The following is a 19,329-nucleotide window of genomic DNA, read 5'->3' on the forward strand; positions in this document are numbered from 1 at the left end:
GTAGGTGCCGGCGCCCCCGCCCGCTTTGTCCCGGCCCGCGGGGCGGCGCGCTTTGTGCTGCAGCGTGCGGGCGGCGGGGTCGGGGTCGGGGTCGGGGTCGGGTCCCGGCGGCCGGAGTGGGCCGGGGCGGGCCGGGGCGGGGGCAGGGGGCGGGGGGATGGGGAGGGTCCCGTGCCAGCCACACAGGTAGCGGGGTGAGGGCGGTGGGGGCCAAGGCCGTGGGGGATTCGGGCCTCTCTGGAGCTGGGAGAAGAGTCTGGAACAGTTGGGGCTGACTGACACGTTCGCGGCCAGGCTGGGAGCGGGTCTGACAGCGCCGGCCTCTCGCGTCGCCGGGGCTGCGAGGCGGACGGGCAGGCGCCGGGCCAGGTGCTGGGGGCGCGCTCGGCCGCCTCTGTCCGGCGGGCTACGGGAGCCCGGCTCCCTCCTCCCGGGAGCCGCGTGGGCTCCTCCTCGCCTCTTTGGCAGCTGGCTCCACGCGCTCCCTTCTGTTCCCCCACAGTGTGTGGGAGAGGGGCACGCGGTTGGCTGTGGTGGCCGGAACTGGCCCGAGGAGAACGCAGACGCTTCGGGCGGCGGGGAAGCGGCCGCGTGCGGCGTTTCTGCGGCCGGGACGCTGATAGGGCTGTGCGGTCCGCCCCGCACGGAACTACCCGGCGGGGCCTGCTCGCGGGGGTGTTCCAGCTCCAGCGCCACAGTCATGATTTACCTTCCACTCGGCTTGGAACTTTTACCCCATTGACCCCAGGACATTGCGTGCTTGTGTGAGGTGCAGGCTTGCCCCGGTTTTAACCTGCTACATGACGTCTGCCCTCCCACTCTCGGAGCAGCCACAGTTCCAACGCTGGAGAACCCGGGGGTTTCAGGCACGGGCAGAGGTAGCCACAAACCAGTTTTCCTTGAAGGTGAAGAGGGCAGAGTGAGTTACAAATATGTGTCTTAGCTTGAGGTGTGGGGCAACCTCTTGGCATATGCAGAAGGGCAAAGGATTGGCCGCGGAGAAGGTAGGATGGAGTTTAGATTCTTCCCTTAGAAAAATTTATGTGGGCCGGGCGCGGTGGCTCAAGCCTGTAATCCCAGCACTTTGGGAGTCCGAGACGGGCGGATCACGAGGTCAGGAGATCGAGACCATCCTGGCTAACACGGTGAAACTCCGTCTCTACTAAAAATACAAAAAACTAGCCGGGCGAGGTGGCGGGCGCCTGTAGTCCCAGCTACTCAGGAGGCTGAGGCAGGAGAATGGCGTAAACCCGTGAGGCGGAGCTTGCAGTGAGCTGAGATCCGGCCACTGCACTCCAGCTCGGGCGACAGAGCAAGACTCCGTCTAAAAAAAAAAAAAAAAGAAAAGAAAAAAGAAAAATTGATGTGACCCCGGGCTTGGGGAAGGGAGGTAGCAAGGGAGTGAAGAATTTGAATATTTGAATAAATCTGCCATAACTGGAGGGTTCTAGAAGAGAAAATAAAATTTCGGCCCCCCTCTTCAGCCCAGTTCCTAACTTCCTCCGAGGGATTTGATCAGGAACACAGTCTGAGAGGTGGGTTGGGGTTTTGCTGTTTCTGCCTTCTCCTGTTTTTTTGCCCTGGGGCCCATCTTTCTCTTGCCTTCCTGGGGACCCTGAGCTAATTTGTGACTTTTTTTCCTTTTATCTCTCTGCCAGTCCACCCATTTATACTTAGAAGCAAATAAGATTTGAACTTTGCCAAAGTCCCCATTTCTTCTAATCTATTATTCATCCCGCTGTCATTTGTTCAACTCTGCCTTCCCATGACTTCTCTAGCTCTGCCGTCCTCCTCCCGCATATCTGCAGTTCGCTGTTGGGGCATCAGCACTGTTTCTTTCATTACCTCTGGTACCTACTCCATCTTCATCTTCCTCTCTCATTGGCTGAGCTCCTGAGGCGAAGTGATATTTGACTTTAGTGTGGGGTAGGGCCTGAGCAGACCAAGAAGCTAACCCTGGGTCACACTCACCCCTGAAACTTTGTGTTTTCTCAGCACTTATGGCTCCTCTAACCAATTCCAGCTGCTTCCCATCTTTGGACAAGGGTGGCCCTCCAAGTGTGGTCCCCAGACCAGTAGCTTCAGTGTCATCCGGGAACAGGTTAGAAACGCACATTCCCAGGTACCATTCCCAGAGTACCGACTCAGAAGCTGGGGGATGCTGGGAGTGACCTGTGATTTAACAGTCCTCCAGGTTGTTGTGATTCATGGAAGTTTGAGAATCCCCAGTCCTGAGCTGTTGAGCTCAACCCTGAAAGTATTCCAGCCCAGGAGCAGGTCTTCTCCCATGCCCTGTTCATTCTTTCCTTGAGCTTCTCTCTAGTCCTAAGAAAGACATTGATTCGATAGCCAAAAAAATGAATTATAGTCAAGTCATTCAATATCTCTTTATTGCATATCTATTGTACTGAGTCTGGAAAAACACCAAAACGAGTGAACAGCCCTTGTCCTCAATGAGTTAAATGTGGAGTGGGCAGAGAGACATGTAAACAACTAACTGTAATGCGATGTGGTAAGTACAATACTAGCTGCATGCCGAAGGGCCCTGGGAGCACAGAGGAGGGAATGATCAACTCTGAGGGAGGGAAAGAATTCATCAGGAGCAGGATGTGGTGAGAGGAAGAATTAGGGTACAAGGCAGCCTCTAGCCCAGGGTATAGGATGTCTAGCTTAACATATCAGCTGAAAGAGAGAAAAGCTGCCCTGGAGGATCAGCACGCTTGAGCCTAGTCTGCCTCCAGCAGCGCCTGGTGTAGATTCCAGCAGGACCCCAAGCCTGCAGCTGGCGGGGGTTGGCATTCTTCTAGCACTAACAGTGTAAACTACTTGGGCCTGGCCTTGAGGTCAATTGCTAAGAATAAGGTATGATGAGACTGTAATCTGGATTAGCTACTGCACCACCCTATTGCCAGACTTCAGGAATCCGTGGAAGAGAGGACAATTGAGGATTCTCCAGCTTCAGGAGAGACAGGGGGTCATAAAGCTGGGGGGCTGCTGGCCAACTAAGGAAGTGTGAGCATGGAGACGCTGGTCATAGATGAGGAATGATCTACTCAGTGGCAAGAAACCAGCGCTGGATATGTGTAGGAGAAACACAAATAGAAATCAGTGGGAATCTAGAGATGGCAGCAGGGGACACATGCTGAGAACACAGCATATTGTCCACAAGGCCAGGGAGCTGCAGAGCCAGAATGCTCAAAAGACACAGAGGTAGCAGAGCCTCAGAGCCACATGCTGAACAATGCCAGAGAGCACCATTCACATGGAAGGCTGTGGGAACAAACTCCCTGGAGTCACAACATGGTGGCCCTGTGGGGGTCTGTGGTCTAAGGACACCAGTGCCAGCTTGGTTCCTTATTCATATCACAGCATTTCTGGAAACTCAAGACACACAGCTCGCATGCTTCAAATTCAATTTGGGGAGAGGAGCATTTAAGTGGTCGAGGTTTTATTTGGGGGAAGAGGAGGTTCTAGCTCCATACTTTCTCTTGGTAATGGTAGGAATCCACAGAGACATTCTAACAGTTGGACTTCCCTGGAGGGTCTGGCTCCCAGTTGGACCCCTTTGTAACTTTAACAAAACCCCCAATTCTGCATTTCTCCTGAGCCCTACTTCCTAGGACCAGGGCTGTGGTCTTGGCAGTCACTGGTTCTGGAAAGGATGGAGGTGTGGAGAAGACAGAAGTGATGGGCGGTGATACTCGGGTCGGTGGGGAGGTGTGTGCCCATGGACACACAACCTGGCTTCCATCACTAACTGGTTCCATGAAGCTGGACCTGACCTGCTTGAAGGCCAGGGTTGTCTGCCCCTCCCCTTGGGAGGGCCAAGTTGGAGCCCCAAAAATAAGCCAAAGCAGTCCATGTTTAGGTTCTGTTCAGCTTGCAGGGGCCTCAGAGATACTGTAGTTTGGAGACAGGGTCAGATGGTTAGCTTCTTTGAGTTTCTGCTCTTTGTGGAGTACAAAGATATATGAGGCTGGGTTTGCAAACCTCAGCAGTTGGGGCCAGGCAGGTAACATAGTATGTGAAGTGGCTGGGCCTGTAGAGAGATAATGCAGACCCATCTAAAGGAATCCAAAATCAGTCTTTTTTTTTTTTTTTTGAGACAAGTTTTACTCTGTCATCCAGGCTAGAGTGCAATGGTGCAGTCTTGGCTCACTGCAACCTCTGCCTCCCGGGTTCAAGCGACTTGACAGCCTCAGCCTCCTGAGTAGCTGGAACTACAGGCACCTGCCACCACGCCCAGCTGAGTTTTTGTATTTTTAGTAGAGACGGGTTTCACCTTGTTGGCCAGGCTGGTGTCAAACTCCTGACCTCAGGTGATCTGCCCGCCTTGGCCTCCCAAAGTGCTGGGATTACAGGCGTGAGCCTCCTCACCTGGCCAAAAAATCAGTCATTTAAAAATAGCTTATTGGCCCAGCAAAACACTCCCGGGGGCTAGCCTTGGTACGTTTGTGACTCCTAGTAAGGGGTCATGGAAACCGAAGCGGGGGCAGGGTGGGACTTGGGTGTAGGCGTTTTTGTGGGCAGGTCTGTGCAGGGAGAGTTTGAGTGCTGGAGATGTCCATCCCAGAGCTGAGCATAAGTGTGGCTGCTGGTTAGGAAGCACTAATCTGAGGGGCTGAGAGAAGTGGAATTACACTTGGTCCTGAGGCGTGGACTACTTTCCCGTCTAGAAGCTGGGAGTATTAGGTGACACTAGTTCAGGTCATGCCTTGCCCACAGCGCTCTTTGCTCAGGGTGATTCAACTCTGCCCTAGAATATATTTTTATATAAATATTTACAGAACAAATCCAGAGAATCTGTGGGGAGAAACGGTGGATTTTGAATGAGAAGAGTCCTAGGCCTAGTAGAAATTAAGCTCCCTTTCCTTCTACAGGGAATTAAAGCCCAAATCTACAAGCCTTAGACCTTAGCTCCCTTGCATCTCATTAATGCTCCTCCCAAGAAAAATCCTTGCGCACATTTTCTCTTTAGGAGAAAGGGGAGGGGCAGACAACCCTGGCCTTCAAGCAGGTCAGGTTCAGCTTCATGGATTTAGTTAATGATGGAAGCCAGGTCCTGCCTTTGTATGCCCATGGGTCTCACCACCTACCCGAGTCTCACCACCCAGCACTTCTCTCTTCTCCATACCTCCTTCCTTTCCAGAACCTGAGGCTACCAGACCACAGCCCTGGTCCTAGGAAGTAGGGATCAGGAGAAATTTTTGGGGGTTTTGTGAAAGTTACAGACCCAGTCCCCTCCCCTCTCTCGAATAGCTGCTGAGTGCTGAATTACGCAAGAACTTTGGACAGTAGAGGTTTTTTTGTTTTTTTTTTTTTAAATCCCCAGCAGCTATTCTGAACTTCATTTGTTAGTTTTGAGGACAGAGTGTGTTTGCGTAAGTTAGAGCCATAAGTAGTGCTGTTGAGCAGACATGGTTCACATTTCCCCAGCCTGGGCCCTAGGCAGGAGCCATGGCTGCTCATCCCTCCGGGGAGGACTCGAGGCCTCTAGGACGGTTGAGGAACCTGTGTATATTCTCTGTTCAAGAGGCTGCGATTAAGAGCGTGTCCCCAGAGTCAGAAAGAACTTTTCAAAACCCAACACTGTTTCTTCCAGCTGCATGACCTTGAACCGGTAACTTAATGTCTTTTTTTTTTTTTTTTTTTTTTGAGGTGGAGTCTCACTCTGTCTCCCCCAGGCTGGAGTGCAGTAGTGCAATCTCGGCTCACTGCAGCCTCTGCCTCCCAGGTTCAAGTGATTCTCCTGTCTCAGCCTCCCCAGTAGCTGGGACTAGAGGCATGTGCTACCATGCCCGGCTAATTTTGTATTTTCAGTAGAGGCGGGGTTTTACTGTGTTGGCCAGGCTGGTCTCGAACTCCTGACCTCAGATGATCCACCCACCTCAGCCTCCCAAAGTGCTGGGATTGCAGGTGTGAGCCACTGCGCCTGGCCAACTTAATGTCTTTTGTGCAGCTTCCTTATCTATGAAATGGGGATGATAGTGGGCCCTCACCCCACGGGGAGTTATGGTGAGGTGATGCATGTCAGTGGCAGGGACGTGTCACAGCCGACATTTATTGAGTACTTACTAACATTCTCTGTGGCAAACCAAAGGAAACGAAGGGGAGAGAACCATACTGTGTCCTCCTTTGAACTCCTGGGCACTTGCCAAACAGCATTATCAATCTTCCTGGTATATCCATACTTGCCAAACAGCACATCAATCTTCCTGGTGTATCATAGCTTTTTCTTAGCTCAAGAGCAGAAACTGGGTCCTTTTTTTTTTTTTTAAGACAAGTGTCGCTCTCTTGTCCAGGCTGGAGTGCAGTGGTGCGCCCAGGTTCAAGCGATTCTCCTGCCTCAGCCTCCAGAGTAGCTGGGATTACAGGCGCCTGCCACTATGCCCAGCTAATTTTTTGTATTTTTAGTAGAGATGGGTTTTCACCATGTTGGTCAGGCTGGTCTTGAACTTCTGACCTCAGGTGATCCACTCACCTCAGCCTCCCAAAGTGCCGGGATTACAGGTGTGAGCCACCATGCCCAACGAATCTGGGTCTTTTTATCTCAACTTGCTGACAGGGTAGAGGAGGCCATCTTGGGTTGATCACAGGCTCAGGACAGTTTGTGGAAGGAAAGAATGCCACTTTCTAGTCATTATTGCCCACGGGGCCCCATATATGCTCCCTGCATTATCCTGGGCTGTACACTGCTGTCTGAAGCACTGAAGCCCATCACCCCTTTCCTTACCCCCAAACCCATCCGTCTCTGGCCTGAAGCCGTTGGAGCTTTTCCTGACCACCGCATTACTCTGAGCTGCTGCTGCCTTCCTGCTTCACTTTCTGTGCTTCTGATGTATTCCTGTCCCTAGGCTTCCCCGGTGGCTTCCCCTCTCCCTCTGGGGGCTGATTTCCACTAAGCAGCCAACCACAGCCTCTGGCCACAAGGAGAGCGGGGCACAGGTAGGGCAGGAAGACAAAAGGCCCTGGTGGTGAGTGGAGGGCTTAGTGGTCCCTCGACAACCCTCACTGGCCACATTCTCCTTGCAGGAGCAGGAAGCCAGCCACCACCATGAGCAGCACTCTGTCACCCACAGACTTTGACAGCTTGGAGATCCAGGGCCAGTACAGCGACATCAACAACCGCTGGGACCTTCCTGACTCAGACTGGGACAATGACAGCAGCTCAGCCCGCCTCTTTGAGAGGTCTCGCATTAAGGCTCTGGCAGGTGAGGTCAGGGGAGGGTCGAGGTGGGGGGATGCTGGAGGAGGCTTTGTCAGCTTGTCATGAAGAGCCCTTTAACTTTATGGGAAGACTGACTTTTCTTTCTAAGTGGGAGACCCAAAACACCCTATCAATTCCCTGGTCCCCAAATCCAGCCTCAAGAATAGCCTTCAGGCCATTCAGAACTTTCCCCAGCTCCTCCCACCAAGCATAGAGACGCTGCACTGGCCCCTGGACTGGCTAAGCTGACTAAAACAGCTTCCCTCTCTGGCCTCAGCCCCCAGGGTCACGTCCCTTCATCCTTCGGCACTCTCGCTCTTGCCACTCCCGTCTCCACCCACCTCTCCCTTACCTGTCATGCCCTTGTTGTGTCTTCTTTGATTTCCACTGTCATTTCCCACACCTGTTCCCGGTCTATTATTTCCCCTCTGCTCCCTCCCCACCTGTTCCTTCCACCTGCCGCCTGTTACTCCCATTATCTCATCTGCCTGTTCCCTGAAGCAGGTTCCCTCCTCCCGCTGCTGCTGGTTTCAGCAGCTGCCCATTCTCCTGGGTGTGCTGCCTGCCTTGGCCCCTACCCTTCCTTACGGCCTGGGGCCTGGGCTCTCTGCTCTGAGCAGAAACTCGTCTGACGGCCTCCCTGTCTTCTGGGGGAGGAGTTGTCATGGCAACAAGAGTGCGGCTGCCACCTGACACCACCAGTGGCTGGCGTGGGGCTGACTCACCCACACACCCCAAGGCCACCCACCCCGTTTGGCTTCCTCCTCCATCCCACCCTTGTCATTGCCATTGACCTGCCAGCTGCCCAGCCCAGCCAAACCCAACCCAGTCTGAAAGGCCCCAGCTATTCTCACCAAGAGGTGATGCTCCCAGTGAGGGTGGGGTTGGCCCCTAGAAGAAGGGAGACTCCAAGGGGGAGGTTCCCAAACCTGGCCACATGTTTTACAGGATCACCCAGGGATTTTTTTTTTTTTAACAAATACAGGTTTCCAAGCCCCTCCCTAGATGCAGAAAATTAGAATCTTGGTCCAGAACTCAGGGTTTTTCAAAAGCTCCCCAAGTGATTCTTTTGAGCCAGCTCAGCACCAGTCTGAGGACCCCCTTGTGGCAGCCATAGCTTCCTGGGACCCCCTCTCATTTTCTCCTGGGCTTCTCTGTCCTGCTGGTTGGGTCTTCAGGCCGGCTGTGAAACGCTCCTACCAGTGCATCTATACATCAGAGAGGACAGAAGGTGTGGGTTATGGAGAACGTCATGTTTGGGGGAAATATTCCTGGCACTCTGGTTTTGGATTCATGTAGCCTCTAGAACTGTCATGATGTCTATGTGCGTACAACATGTGCCACCCACCATATTTGCACACATGACGAGTGCCACCCAGTATTGTCACCATGCCTGAGTACATAGGACACATGCCTCCCAGAACTGTCACCACGTCTGGCTGCACATAACTCGGACCACCCAGGACTGTCACGGTGTCTGTGCACACATCTGTGCGACCTCGTGCTCTCACTGGGTGTTTATCTCCACCACTAAACTGGGCTTCCCTGAAGAGGTAGCTCTGCATGGTCTTTGCCTAGCACTGTGTCTCCAGCCAGTAGGTGTCAAATAAACAATGAATGAAGACGGGGAAGGGCAAGTGTAGGCTGCACGTGGCAAACGCTGAAGCCGAGAGGAAGGGCGCCTGGTAGATGTGCCCAGCAGCAGGGTATCTGGGGGCTGGGATGGCCTGGTGGAGGACGGCCCTAGTGGGCCGGAGGTGGTGGTAAACAGGTGGAAAGGTGGAAACAGTGCCCATTTCACAGACGAGGGAGTAAAAGAAAATACCTTGCACGGTGCCTGGCCTTTCCTCTTTGAGGATCTCCTCATTTCCGGATTTCTCTTTGTCTGTTTCTGAGCTGGAGCTCAAAGCCCACACATCCTGGAGAAGGACCTCCCAGAGTCACGCAGAGAGGGGTCGCCCTCGCTGTTCCTGCAAACCTTTGGGAAACAGGAGTTTGCACTGGGGGGCCCCTCTTGTGGATCTTGCATATTCTTAGGTAACTTGGGGCCTGATGGGCGGGTCTCGAAGGTGCTGGCAGTGCCCTCCTCTGCCGCCCCGCAGGGCCTGGCCCTGCCCCCGCCAGCCACGCTCCACCTCCTTCCCCTCCCCGACACTGTCTAACCTGTTTGTCTGGAGCCGCCTGTCCCCTCTTGCCGCAGCCAGGCGTGCCCCCACTCTCTGTCTCAGGAGCTCGGGACACCTCGTAACTCTTTTTGCCACTCCTTGTAATTCCCACCATTCTTGAATCCCCCGACCCTGAAGTCCAGCCTGAGGTTCCACTGGGGAACAGAAACTGGCCCCCTGCCGGTGGGGAGCATGGACTCTGGGCCCTGGGCTCTGTAGCCAGCAGCTGGCAGCATGAATGGGAACGGAGTGAACAGGGTGCACGGGAACGGCCTGCACGAGGCCGGTGAGTTTTACTATGAGGCTGTGGAAGGGGCCCAGAACCCCAGGGGCCTCCTGCTCTCACCAGCTGCCTTCATCAACCCTGCTCAGTATGCCAGCGTGCTGGAAGGACGCTTCAAACAGCTGCAAGGTGAGGCCCAGGGGCCCCCTGTGGGGACGACTGCGCCTGGGCCAGAGGGACCTGGGTGTGGGGAGAGTGGCCGGAGCTGAGGACCCAGCACGGGACACAGTGTGACTCCAGTGTGTGTGTTGGGAGACAACGTAATGCAGCTTAGAGGGGATAATTACAAGAGGCTGGAAAATACACAGATGTCAACGGAATGGGGAAAGGCTTGGATCCACTGGCAGGGACCGTGTATGATGGCATGGGTGGGTGTGACTGCCGGGCCTCGGGCTGCTGCATGGAGCAAAGGCAACCAGCCTTGGGGGGCGTGGGGGCGCCAGCACCCGGGGAGGCCCCAACAGTGCCTCTAAGGCGGATCTGGATCTGGCGGTGGAACGCCAGCCAGGACAGTTAGGGGAGGATTAGGGGTGAGCCAGGCCCAGGGACCGGGAGATTGTGTTTTCCACGCTTCTGAGTGTGCGTCTGAATGTGTGCAAGGGGGCAGTGTGTGTGGAAGCAGAGGGAGTGTCTTGAAGGAGAGGATCTGTGCAAACAGGCCCAGGTAGATGTCTGCGCAGGTGTGTGTTCACTCTGGCGCAAGTGCTTGGGTGTGTTTCTGGGAATCACTGTTGTGTGTGTGTGTGTAAGGATCTAGGGATGCTGTGGGCGTCTTGTGGCATAACACTTGGTTTCTCGTGCTTGACTTTGCCCATTTTCCTCCTAGCTGACACTACTTCTGTGTCTTCTGCCTGTGTGCCAAAATGGTCTCACCCCAGGGTGCCCAGCAGCAGGGCAGTCCCCCTGGATCCAGTGATGGCTTGTGACCCAGGCTCCTCCTGGCTCAGATGGGGCCTGTAGACCTGCCGGGAGGCCCCAAGGCACCCTTGGTTTCACAGGTGCTGGAGAGCACGGGGCCATCGCATGTTGTTATTAGGACCCCAGGTTTTGTGCCGGTATAGTGGCTGAAAGTCAGAGACAGGGAGCGACGTGGGTGTGTTGCTGTGTCTTATGGGTGAGGTGCTTAGGAATGTGAGATTAAGGGATGAGTCTTTCTGGTGTCTGAGATGCTGGTGCTGAGACGGAAGCAAAAGTGACTCTTCAGACCCCAGCCACTTGGGTTGGGTCCTTGCACAGGGCTTCTCTGTGGGGAAGTGGCAGAAATCCTCATCACCAGAGCAGCTTCTGATGCTTTCACTTTGCCACTTAGAACGTTCTTAATTTTTATTTTCCTGTGGAACCTAGTACTTATTTCTCCTCTTCAGTGGCTCCCCTCCTCTGTGTGCTGGGCAGCAGGGCATTGCCTAACTTTTTTTTGAGATTGGTGCCTAACTCTGCCTGGCTTTTTTTCCCCCATGTTTCCTGGCCTCACTGTTTTCTCAGTTGCCAACTCTCAACATCTTGTTCTTCTGAGCAATGGGGTGTTTATGTCCTGGAACTGGATCCCCTTGCAGCCTGTTGAACGTACCGTCCCCAACCCCCAAAACAGAGGAGCCTGCCTTTTCTTTTAAGTTATCCAAGGACAGTAAGCTGACTCAGGAGGCCTGCAGCCTCTATACCATCAAGTCCTAATGACCGCTTGGAAGAGCCGCTGCTATGATTTTAGCCCACACCCTCTCCTTTGTCCACAACCAGAAGAGAACAGCCATACCTCCCACCGGCCTGGGCAGCTCTCGCTCTCCTTCAGGTCAGATCATACCGCTTTATAACAGCAGCTCACCAAGGAGCCATTTTGTGCCAGGCACCAACTAGGTGTTTTATATACCTTATCTCATTTAATCAACACAATGACCTGTTGAAGTAGAAAGTGATGTTCCCATTTTACAGATGAGGACACTGGGGCTCTGATGGATGAAGTCACTTGACCAGTGTTCCGCCACTTACACGACTGCCCCACCCCAGCCCCTCCCTGCATGTCCCACGGTTTCCGAGGTCTTCATCCTTTCTTCTCAAAGCCTGTTTTCTGTCTTTCATCTTTCTTCTTTACCTTGCTTATGAGCTCATTCTAAGTTACGGGCTTTCCTCCTGGTCATTTTCCTTACCTTCCTCCTCCTTGGAGGACCCCGCTTCCCATCTCTCAGGCCCCTCCATCCCCCACCCCTGCCAACTGGTGTTTAGAAGCAGGCATGCTGAACTCAAAGGACAGAAATAACCCCATGTTGCCACCGCAGATGAACGAGAAGCCGTACAGAAGAAAACCTTCACCAAGTGGGTAAACTCGCACCTGGCCCGGGTCACGTGCCGGGTGGGGGACCTGTACAGCGACCTCCGGGATGGACGCAACCTGCTGAGGCTCCTCGAGGTGCTCTCCGGAGAGACACTGGTGAGCTGTGGTCATGAAGGGAAGAGGGGGCCTCAGAAAAGTGTCCAAGGGGACCAGCTGGAGGAGCAGCCCTCAGAGAGAGTGACGGCACAGGGCGGGAAGCAGTGGCTCCCTCTGCTCAGAGGATGGGTTCATTTCGAGCGCCTTTGCCACTTGGATTACATAGGAGCATTGCTTCGTGGAGACAGGAACAGTGGCCCCATTGAAAACATTTCTTTTTCCACCTACTCTGGGTGCAATTAATTCCCTTGGGAATCTTAATCTGCCCAAGCCTCATCTGTAACCTCAGCTTTGGCTCCAGCCCTGGGGCTGTGCACGTGTTCCTGAGGTAGGTCATGGGGAAGGTGTGCAAAGCCGGGCCCTGGGAAGGCTGGGGAAGAAGGTGGAAGCCCACAGTCCCGTGCCATTTTGCCCCCGTCCCTCCACAGCCAAAGCCCACAAAGGGCCGCATGCGGATCCACTGTCTGGAGAACGTGGACAAGGCATTGCAGTTCCTCAAGGAGCAGAAAGTGCACTTGGAAAACATGGGCTCCCATGACATTGTGGACGGAAACCACCGACTGACCCTTGGGCTGGTCTGGACCATCATCCTTCGATTCCAGGTACCCCAGCACACTGTCACACAGGGTGTGGTTCCTGCCCTGTTTCTGCACCACAGACCGTTCCTGCTGGCCCATGACACAACAAACACAAAGACGGAGGATCTAGAGCCTTATGTAGCAATTGCCATTGCGGCACCAGATCAGTGGACTCCCCTCCTTCAACAGGGTAGAAACCAGCGTGGGTGAACGTCAAACCCCTGTGGCAAGTTCCCTGTGCGCTGGTCTATGTATTGGTCATGTGCAGTAGGACCACAGGTTGGTCCACAAGGGACTGGAAGTTTTACAAACTGGTCCTTCACTACAAGGGGTTTGGGAACTTCTAGAGGGTCTGGTCACTGGCCCCAATCCCCTGCCATAAACTCTGCTGGAATAAACCCCAGTGGAACAGTCACCGTCCTGCTTCCCATGCCCCAGTGTCCTCATGTCATCACAGCATTCCTGATCACCCCCTTCCTTCCCGGGTTCTGTCGGCTTCACCTTGGAAAGCCAGCTTTTAGACACCTTGGAGAGCCAGCTCTCAGAAAATATTCACTCTTCCGCCTGCAGTTCCCCACCTGGAGGGACCAGCACCTCCACTCAGGGACACATCCATTCTTCAGCATCCTACCCTAATCTGCTGCCTCAAACCCCTTACACCCAGTGTTCTGTGGTCCCTGGCCTAGGATGAAAGGACCTCAGACTATGCCTGTCCACCCCATTACCACAGTCTAAAGAGTGGTTTCCTGCCATTTATCTGAGCATCTCTGATAATACCAGGAGTTCCTGTCCAGGGAGTGAGGGCCCTGCTTGCTTCCTTCCTAGATCCAAGACATCAGTGTGGAGACAGAAGACAACAAGGAGAAGAAGTCAGCCAAGGATGCCCTGCTTCTGTGGTGCCAGATGAAGACTGCAGGGTGAGGATGCCCTGGGCATGTGGCACTGGAGGGTCAGTGACCCTCAGGCTGTGCTGGGCTCCAGGAACCATGAGCTGGTGACTGCCCTGGAATCACAGACCAGGGCTCAGCCCTACTCACCATTTTCCGAATCTCTTTTTATAGTTATCCCAACGTCAATGTACACAACTTCACCACCAGCTGGAGGGATGGACTAGCCTTCAACGCCATCGTGCATAAACACCGGTGAGAAGATGGGGTCAGCTAATGACCTGGGCTGCACATGTAGAGACAGAGATGAGATGAGCTGCACAGCAGTCAGAAGGAAGGGATAGCACTCGGAGCAGAACCAGAACGTGGGGGTGCAGGACTGCACAGAGCGCTTGTGATGGGAAGCAGGGGAGGCAGTATGGGGAGGGGCTGTGAGCAGCAGTGTGGGTTTGGGATGCCTACTTCTGGACAAAATTGGGTCGGTGACTTAGGGATAAAGATTGGTGTGGGTTTCCTCTTCCTCTTTAAGATCTCACATGTTTCTGATCCCTTCTGTCTTTCCTCCCCACCCAGGCCAGACCTGCTGGATTTTGAGTCTCTGAAGAAGTGTAATGCACACTATAATCTGCAGAATGCATTCAATCTGGCTGAAAAGGAACTGGGACTTACCAAGCTGCTGGATCCCGAAGGTGGGGCCTGAGCTAGGTGAAAAAGAGGTGGTAGGGTAGAGATAGGAGGTGGACCAGTGATTGCCAGGGGCCGCAGAGGGGGAAGACATGGAGTAACCACCAACCGATACGGGGGCTTCTTTGGTAGAGGAAGAGAATGTTCTGGAATTAGAAAGTGGTGATAGTTACACAACCTTGTAAATATGCTGAAAACCACGTGGTAGCTCACACCCAGCACTTTGGGAGGCCAAGGCAGGAGGATCGCTTGAGCCCAGGAGTTTGATACCAGCCTGGGCAACATACTGAGACCCCATGACTACCCCTCCCCCTAAAAAATGCATCTTTACACTGAAAACCACTGAATTATGTACATTAAAAGGGTGAATTTTGTGGTATGAAAATCATTTCTCAGTTATTTTTTATTTTTATTTTTTTTTTTTGAGACTGAGTCTCGCTCTGTCGCCCAGGCTGGAGTGCAGTGGCCGGATCTCAGCTCACTGCAAGCTCCACCTCCCGGGTTCACGCCATTCTCCTGCCTCAGCCTCCCGAGTAGCTGGGACTATAGGCGCCCGCCACCTCGCCCAGCTAGTATTTTGTATTTTTTAGTAGAGACGGGGTTTCACCGTGTTAGCTAGGATGGTCTCGATCTCCTGATCTCGTGATCCACCCGTCACGGCCTCCCAAAGTGCTGGGATTACAGGCTTGAGCCACCGCGCCTGGCTCTCAGTTTTTTTTTAACAAAAGACTGTAGGTCGGAAGAAGGGCAGCCCGGTGACAGAAAGAGCGCTGGGCCGTGGGTTGTGTCCCAGGCAGAGCACACAGGAGCTCTGTGACGTACAGCCAGTGGCTGGCCTCTGTGGCTCAGTTTCCTCATGTCTTAAAAGAGGGAATTGGTCTGTAAGGGCTCTTCTAAAATTCTAGGATTCTAAATTAAGCTACATGTTGCTGGCCATGGTGGTACCTGCCTGTAGTGCTAGCTGCTAGGGAGGCTGAGGTGAGAGGATCACTTGAGCCCAAGAGTTCTAGGCTGCAGTGGGCTATGCTGATTGGGTATCCACACTAAGTTCAGCATTGGTGATCTCCTGGGATCAGGGGACCACCAGGTTACCTAAGGAGGACTGACCTAGCCCAGGTCAGAATGGAGCAGGTCAAAACTCCCACACTGATCAGTAGTGGGATCACACCTGTCAATAGCCACTGTACTCCAGCCTGGGCAACAGCGAGACCTGTCTTTATTTTATTTTATTTTATTTATTTATTTATTTATTTATCTTTTTGAAACGGAGTCTCGCTCTGTCGCCCAGGTTGGAGTGCAGTGGCAGGATCTCAGCTCACTGCAAGCTCTGCCTCCCGGGTTTACGCCATTCTGCCTCAGCCTCCCGAGTAGCTGGGACTATAGGCACCCGCCACCTCGCCCGGCTAGTTTTTTGTATTTTTTTTAGTAGAGACGGGGTTTCACCGTATTAACCAGGATGCTCTCGATCTCCTGACCTCGTGATCCGCCCGTCTCGGCCTCCCAAACTGCTGGGATTACAGGCTTGAGCCACCGCGCCCGTCCTGTCTTTATTTATGTATTTATTTTTATTTTTTTTTTGAGACGGAGTCTCGCTCTGTCGCCCAGGCTGGAGTGCAGTGGCTGGATCTCAGCTCACTGCAAGCTCCGCCTCCCGGGTTTACGCCATTCTCCTGCCTCAGCCTCCTGAGTAGCTGGGACTACAGGCACCCGCCACCTGGCCTGGCTAGTTTTTTGTATTTTTAGTAGAGATGGGGTTTCAGCGTGTTAGCCAGGATGGTCTCGAACTCCTGACCTCGTGATCCACCCGTCTCGGCCTCCCAAAGTGCTGGGATTACAGGCTTGAGCCACCGCGCCCGGCCCTGTCTTTATTTTTTTAAAACAAATTTTTAAGAAAAAAAAAATTAAGCTGCATGACCTTCCACTCTTACCCAGAACTGGCCTGTGGTCAGCTGACCTTGCTGATTGGTTCCTGTGGTTCTGGTCATAATGCTGATGAGATAGATGAGATCAGTAACAGCGATTGGGCTCTTTTTTTTTTTTTTTTTGAGACAGAGTCTCGCTCTGTTGCCCAGACTGGAGTGCAATGGCGCGATCTCAGCTCACTGTAACCTCCGCCTCCTGGGTTCGAGCAATTATCCTTCCTCAGCCTCCCGAGTGGCTGGGATTATAGGCGTGTGCCACCAGGCCAGCTAGTTTTTGTATTTTTAGTAGAGATGGGGTTTCACCATGTTGGTCAGGCTGGTCTCTAACTCCTGACCTTGTGATCCGCCCACCTCAGCCTCTCAATGCACTGGGATAACAGGTGTGAGCCCCTGTACCCGACTGCGATTTTTCTCTTATTTGGTACCTGGTTCTGCGCTTGACATGCTTTAATCTTCACAATACCCCTTTGAAATCAGTACTGTTATCCTCAGTTTATGGAAGAGACGATGGGGGCCTATAATGGGTAAGCAACTTGCCCAAGTCCTCCGGCAGATGGGGCTGAGATTGGCGTTCAGGCAGCTTGGCTCCAGAGCCTGTTTCCTCTGCTGCCCCTGGGAGAGTGGAGACCAATCTTGGTGCAGCCAGAACAGGGAGGAGAGAAGGGCCCAGTGACTCCCCTGCTGGAGGTGCTCCTAAAGTTCACTGGGTGGATGTTCGCTGGTCTTGGCCATTTCCTCCCTGTTTTCCATTCTACCTGTAGCCCTATCACCTGGACCCTTTTACTCCAGAATGACAAGTGTCAGTGAGCTAGCAACAGACATAGGCTTCATGCAGTGCTCCTTGGAGAGCCTCTGGGCAGCATGGCTGTAATTCAGAACCCGGAAATAAAGCTAAGCATTCTGTAACTTTCCGAGATGACTTCAGTGGCTCCTGCCTGCCTGCGTGTTTCCAGAAATGGGCAAGAGGCTTCCAGTCTCATAGTCTTACCTTTAGGATAAAATCTGGCCTATTTAAGAGAACCCATAGATTTCAAGTTACGGTCAGCCTCGGTTGTGTGGTGGAAGCCAGTTTGGCTTGAAAGACACTCCCTTCCTTGGGCCCACAGCTGAGGTTTGGGATTGAGGTTAGAAACGGCATGATCACACCTGGAGATGGTGCTGAGAGCTGGCCTCTGTCCCCACTGAGCTGCGGGGATCACAGGGCCCATTGCTCTGAGCATCTTAGGTTCAGGAGGTTTAGTTCATACCTTCTGTCCTGCTGCCCCTCAGTCCATTGACTTTTTTTTTTTTTTGAGACAGAGTCTTGCTCTGTCCCCCAGGCTGGAGTGCAATGGCACGATCTCAGCTCACTGCAAGCTCTGCCTCCCGGGTTCGCGCCATTCTCCTGCCTCAGCCTCCCGAGTAGCTGGGACTACAGGCACCCGCCACCATGCCCGGCTAATTTTTTTGTATTTTTAGTAGAGATAGGGTTTCACTGTGTTAGCCAGGATGGTCTCAATCTCCTGACCTCGTGATCCGCCCACCTCGGCATCCCAAAGTGCTGGGATTACAGGCTTGAGCCACCGTGCCTGGCCTTCATTGACTTCTTAAACATTGTTCCAGCCTAAAAGGCCGTGATCCATCCCCACATAGCAATGCTGTTTCTTTTCTTGCTTTTCTTCCCCAAACAACTAATTTTGGTCTTCATGGGGAACTCTGGGTAAAAGCCTCCTTCTGGGGTTTGTGCTCTGCTTGGAGGGCCCTTCTTGTTTCCAGAAGAAGGGAAAAAAGGTGAGCTTTTGGTGCCCTTTTCATTTGAATGGCCAAGTTGTCATTTTGCTCTAAAAGGGGATGGAGAGATGTCAGCCTTGGAGGACTGGGCAGGCCCAGGGTTTGGGGTAGGTGATGCAAGTTGTGGATGTACTTCTGGGAGGCCTGACCCAAATGGTCCTCTCTTGCAGATGTGAATGTGGACCAGCCAGATGAGAAGTCGATCATTACCTATGTGGCTACTTACTACCATTACTTCTCCAAGATGAAGGCCCTGGCAGTGGAAGGCAAGAGAATTGGCAAGGTACTGTCCATGGGCAGTAGGCATAAAGGCCAGAGGCGGCCCCGCTGAGGGGTCTTACTCCCCCAGTGCAAGGGCAGGGTGGAGCTGCAGGACTGGGCCAGGGACCCTGTGGCTGGGACTGTCATGTCCCTGTCTTCTGCCTCCCAGGTGCTGGACCATGCCATGGAGGCAGAGCGCCTGGTGGAGAAATACGAGTCCTTGGCCTCGGAGCTGCTGCAGTGGATCGAGCAAACGATTGTGACCCTCAATGACCGGCAGCTGGCCAACTCCCTGAGTGGGGTCCAGAACCAGCTGCAATCCTTCAACTCCTACCGCACCGTGGAGAAGCCGCCCAAGTAGGTGTCCCTGGGGCTCCACCCTGCCCTGTGCTGTGCTCCCACGAGAGGAAGCCTAAATTAGCACAACCTTCAGGGAGGGAAATTTGGCAGTACATAAGTGCAGTAGAGATTTCCCACGCCAGAAGCATCCAAACAACGTAGTTGATACAAAATAATTTTTTTTTAATGATTAGCCATTTTTAAAAATCATGCTGTGGGCAGGGCATGGTGGCTCATGCCTATAATCCCAGCACTTTGGGAGGCCAAGGCGGATAGATCACTGAGACCAGTCTGGCCAACATGGTGAAACCCCATCTCTACTGAGGTCGGGAGTTGTGAGACCAGCCTGGCCAACATGGTGAAACCCTGTCTGTACTAACGATACAAAAAAATTAGCTGGGGATGGTGGCACATGCCTGTAGTCCCAGCTACTCAGGAGGCTGAGGCAGGAGAACCACCTGAACCTGGGAGGCAAAGGTTGCAGTGAGCTGAGATCATGCTGTTGTACTCCAGGCTGGGTGACAGAGCAAGACTCCATCTCAAAAAACAAACAAAAAAACATGCTGTGGAAATGATTGCTATGGTGTGTTGAGTCAGTGCAATCCATCAGATAAGATTACTGATCAGGGTGTCATGGCAACCCAATCCCAGCATAGGATAGAGGGGACTGGACCTGACAGGCAGGTCGTAACCGGCAACGTGGGTGTGGCTGGTAACGTGAGAATTGCAGAGGTTATTTCAATATTTTAGCAATTAACTGTTCCAAGTATGTGATTGCTCTTAGGCAATTCTGTTCAGTACCTGCCAAAAC

At 53.2% G+C, this 19,329-nt stretch overlaps 2 protein-coding genes across 2 annotated transcripts in view; both read left to right on the plus strand.

The window, feature by feature from the left end:
* LOC111533669 (pyruvate carboxylase, mitochondrial-like) overlaps nucleotides 1–19,329 on the plus strand; it is a 1,148,173-nt gene that overhangs the window by 220,599 nt on the left and 908,245 nt on the right. The window lies entirely within an intron of this gene.
* The window catches only part of SPTBN2 (spectrin beta, non-erythrocytic 2), a 36,638-nt gene continuing 24,210 nt past the window's right edge, over nucleotides 6,902–19,329 (plus strand). Inside the window, exons 1-9 of the mRNA XM_023186075.3 lie at nucleotides 6,902–6,945; nucleotides 7,033–7,211; nucleotides 11,926–12,077; nucleotides 12,506–12,679; nucleotides 13,481–13,572; nucleotides 13,717–13,797; nucleotides 14,116–14,231; nucleotides 18,089–18,201; nucleotides 18,349–18,536. Of these exons, the coding sequence (XP_023041843.2) occupies nucleotides 7,055–7,211; nucleotides 11,926–12,077; nucleotides 12,506–12,679; nucleotides 13,481–13,572; nucleotides 13,717–13,797; nucleotides 14,116–14,231; nucleotides 18,089–18,201; nucleotides 18,349–18,536 (1,073 nt within the window). The 5' untranslated portion in view covers nucleotides 6,902–6,945; nucleotides 7,033–7,054. The remainder of the gene's footprint in view (nucleotides 6,946–7,032; nucleotides 7,212–11,925; nucleotides 12,078–12,505; nucleotides 12,680–13,480; nucleotides 13,573–13,716; nucleotides 13,798–14,115; nucleotides 14,232–18,088; nucleotides 18,202–18,348; nucleotides 18,537–19,329) is intronic.

This window comes from Piliocolobus tephrosceles, chromosome 13, assembly GCF_002776525.5.
Source record: "Piliocolobus tephrosceles isolate RC106 chromosome 13, ASM277652v3, whole genome shotgun sequence".
Classification (NCBI taxonomy): Eukaryota; Metazoa; Chordata; class Mammalia; order Primates; family Cercopithecidae; genus Piliocolobus; species Piliocolobus tephrosceles.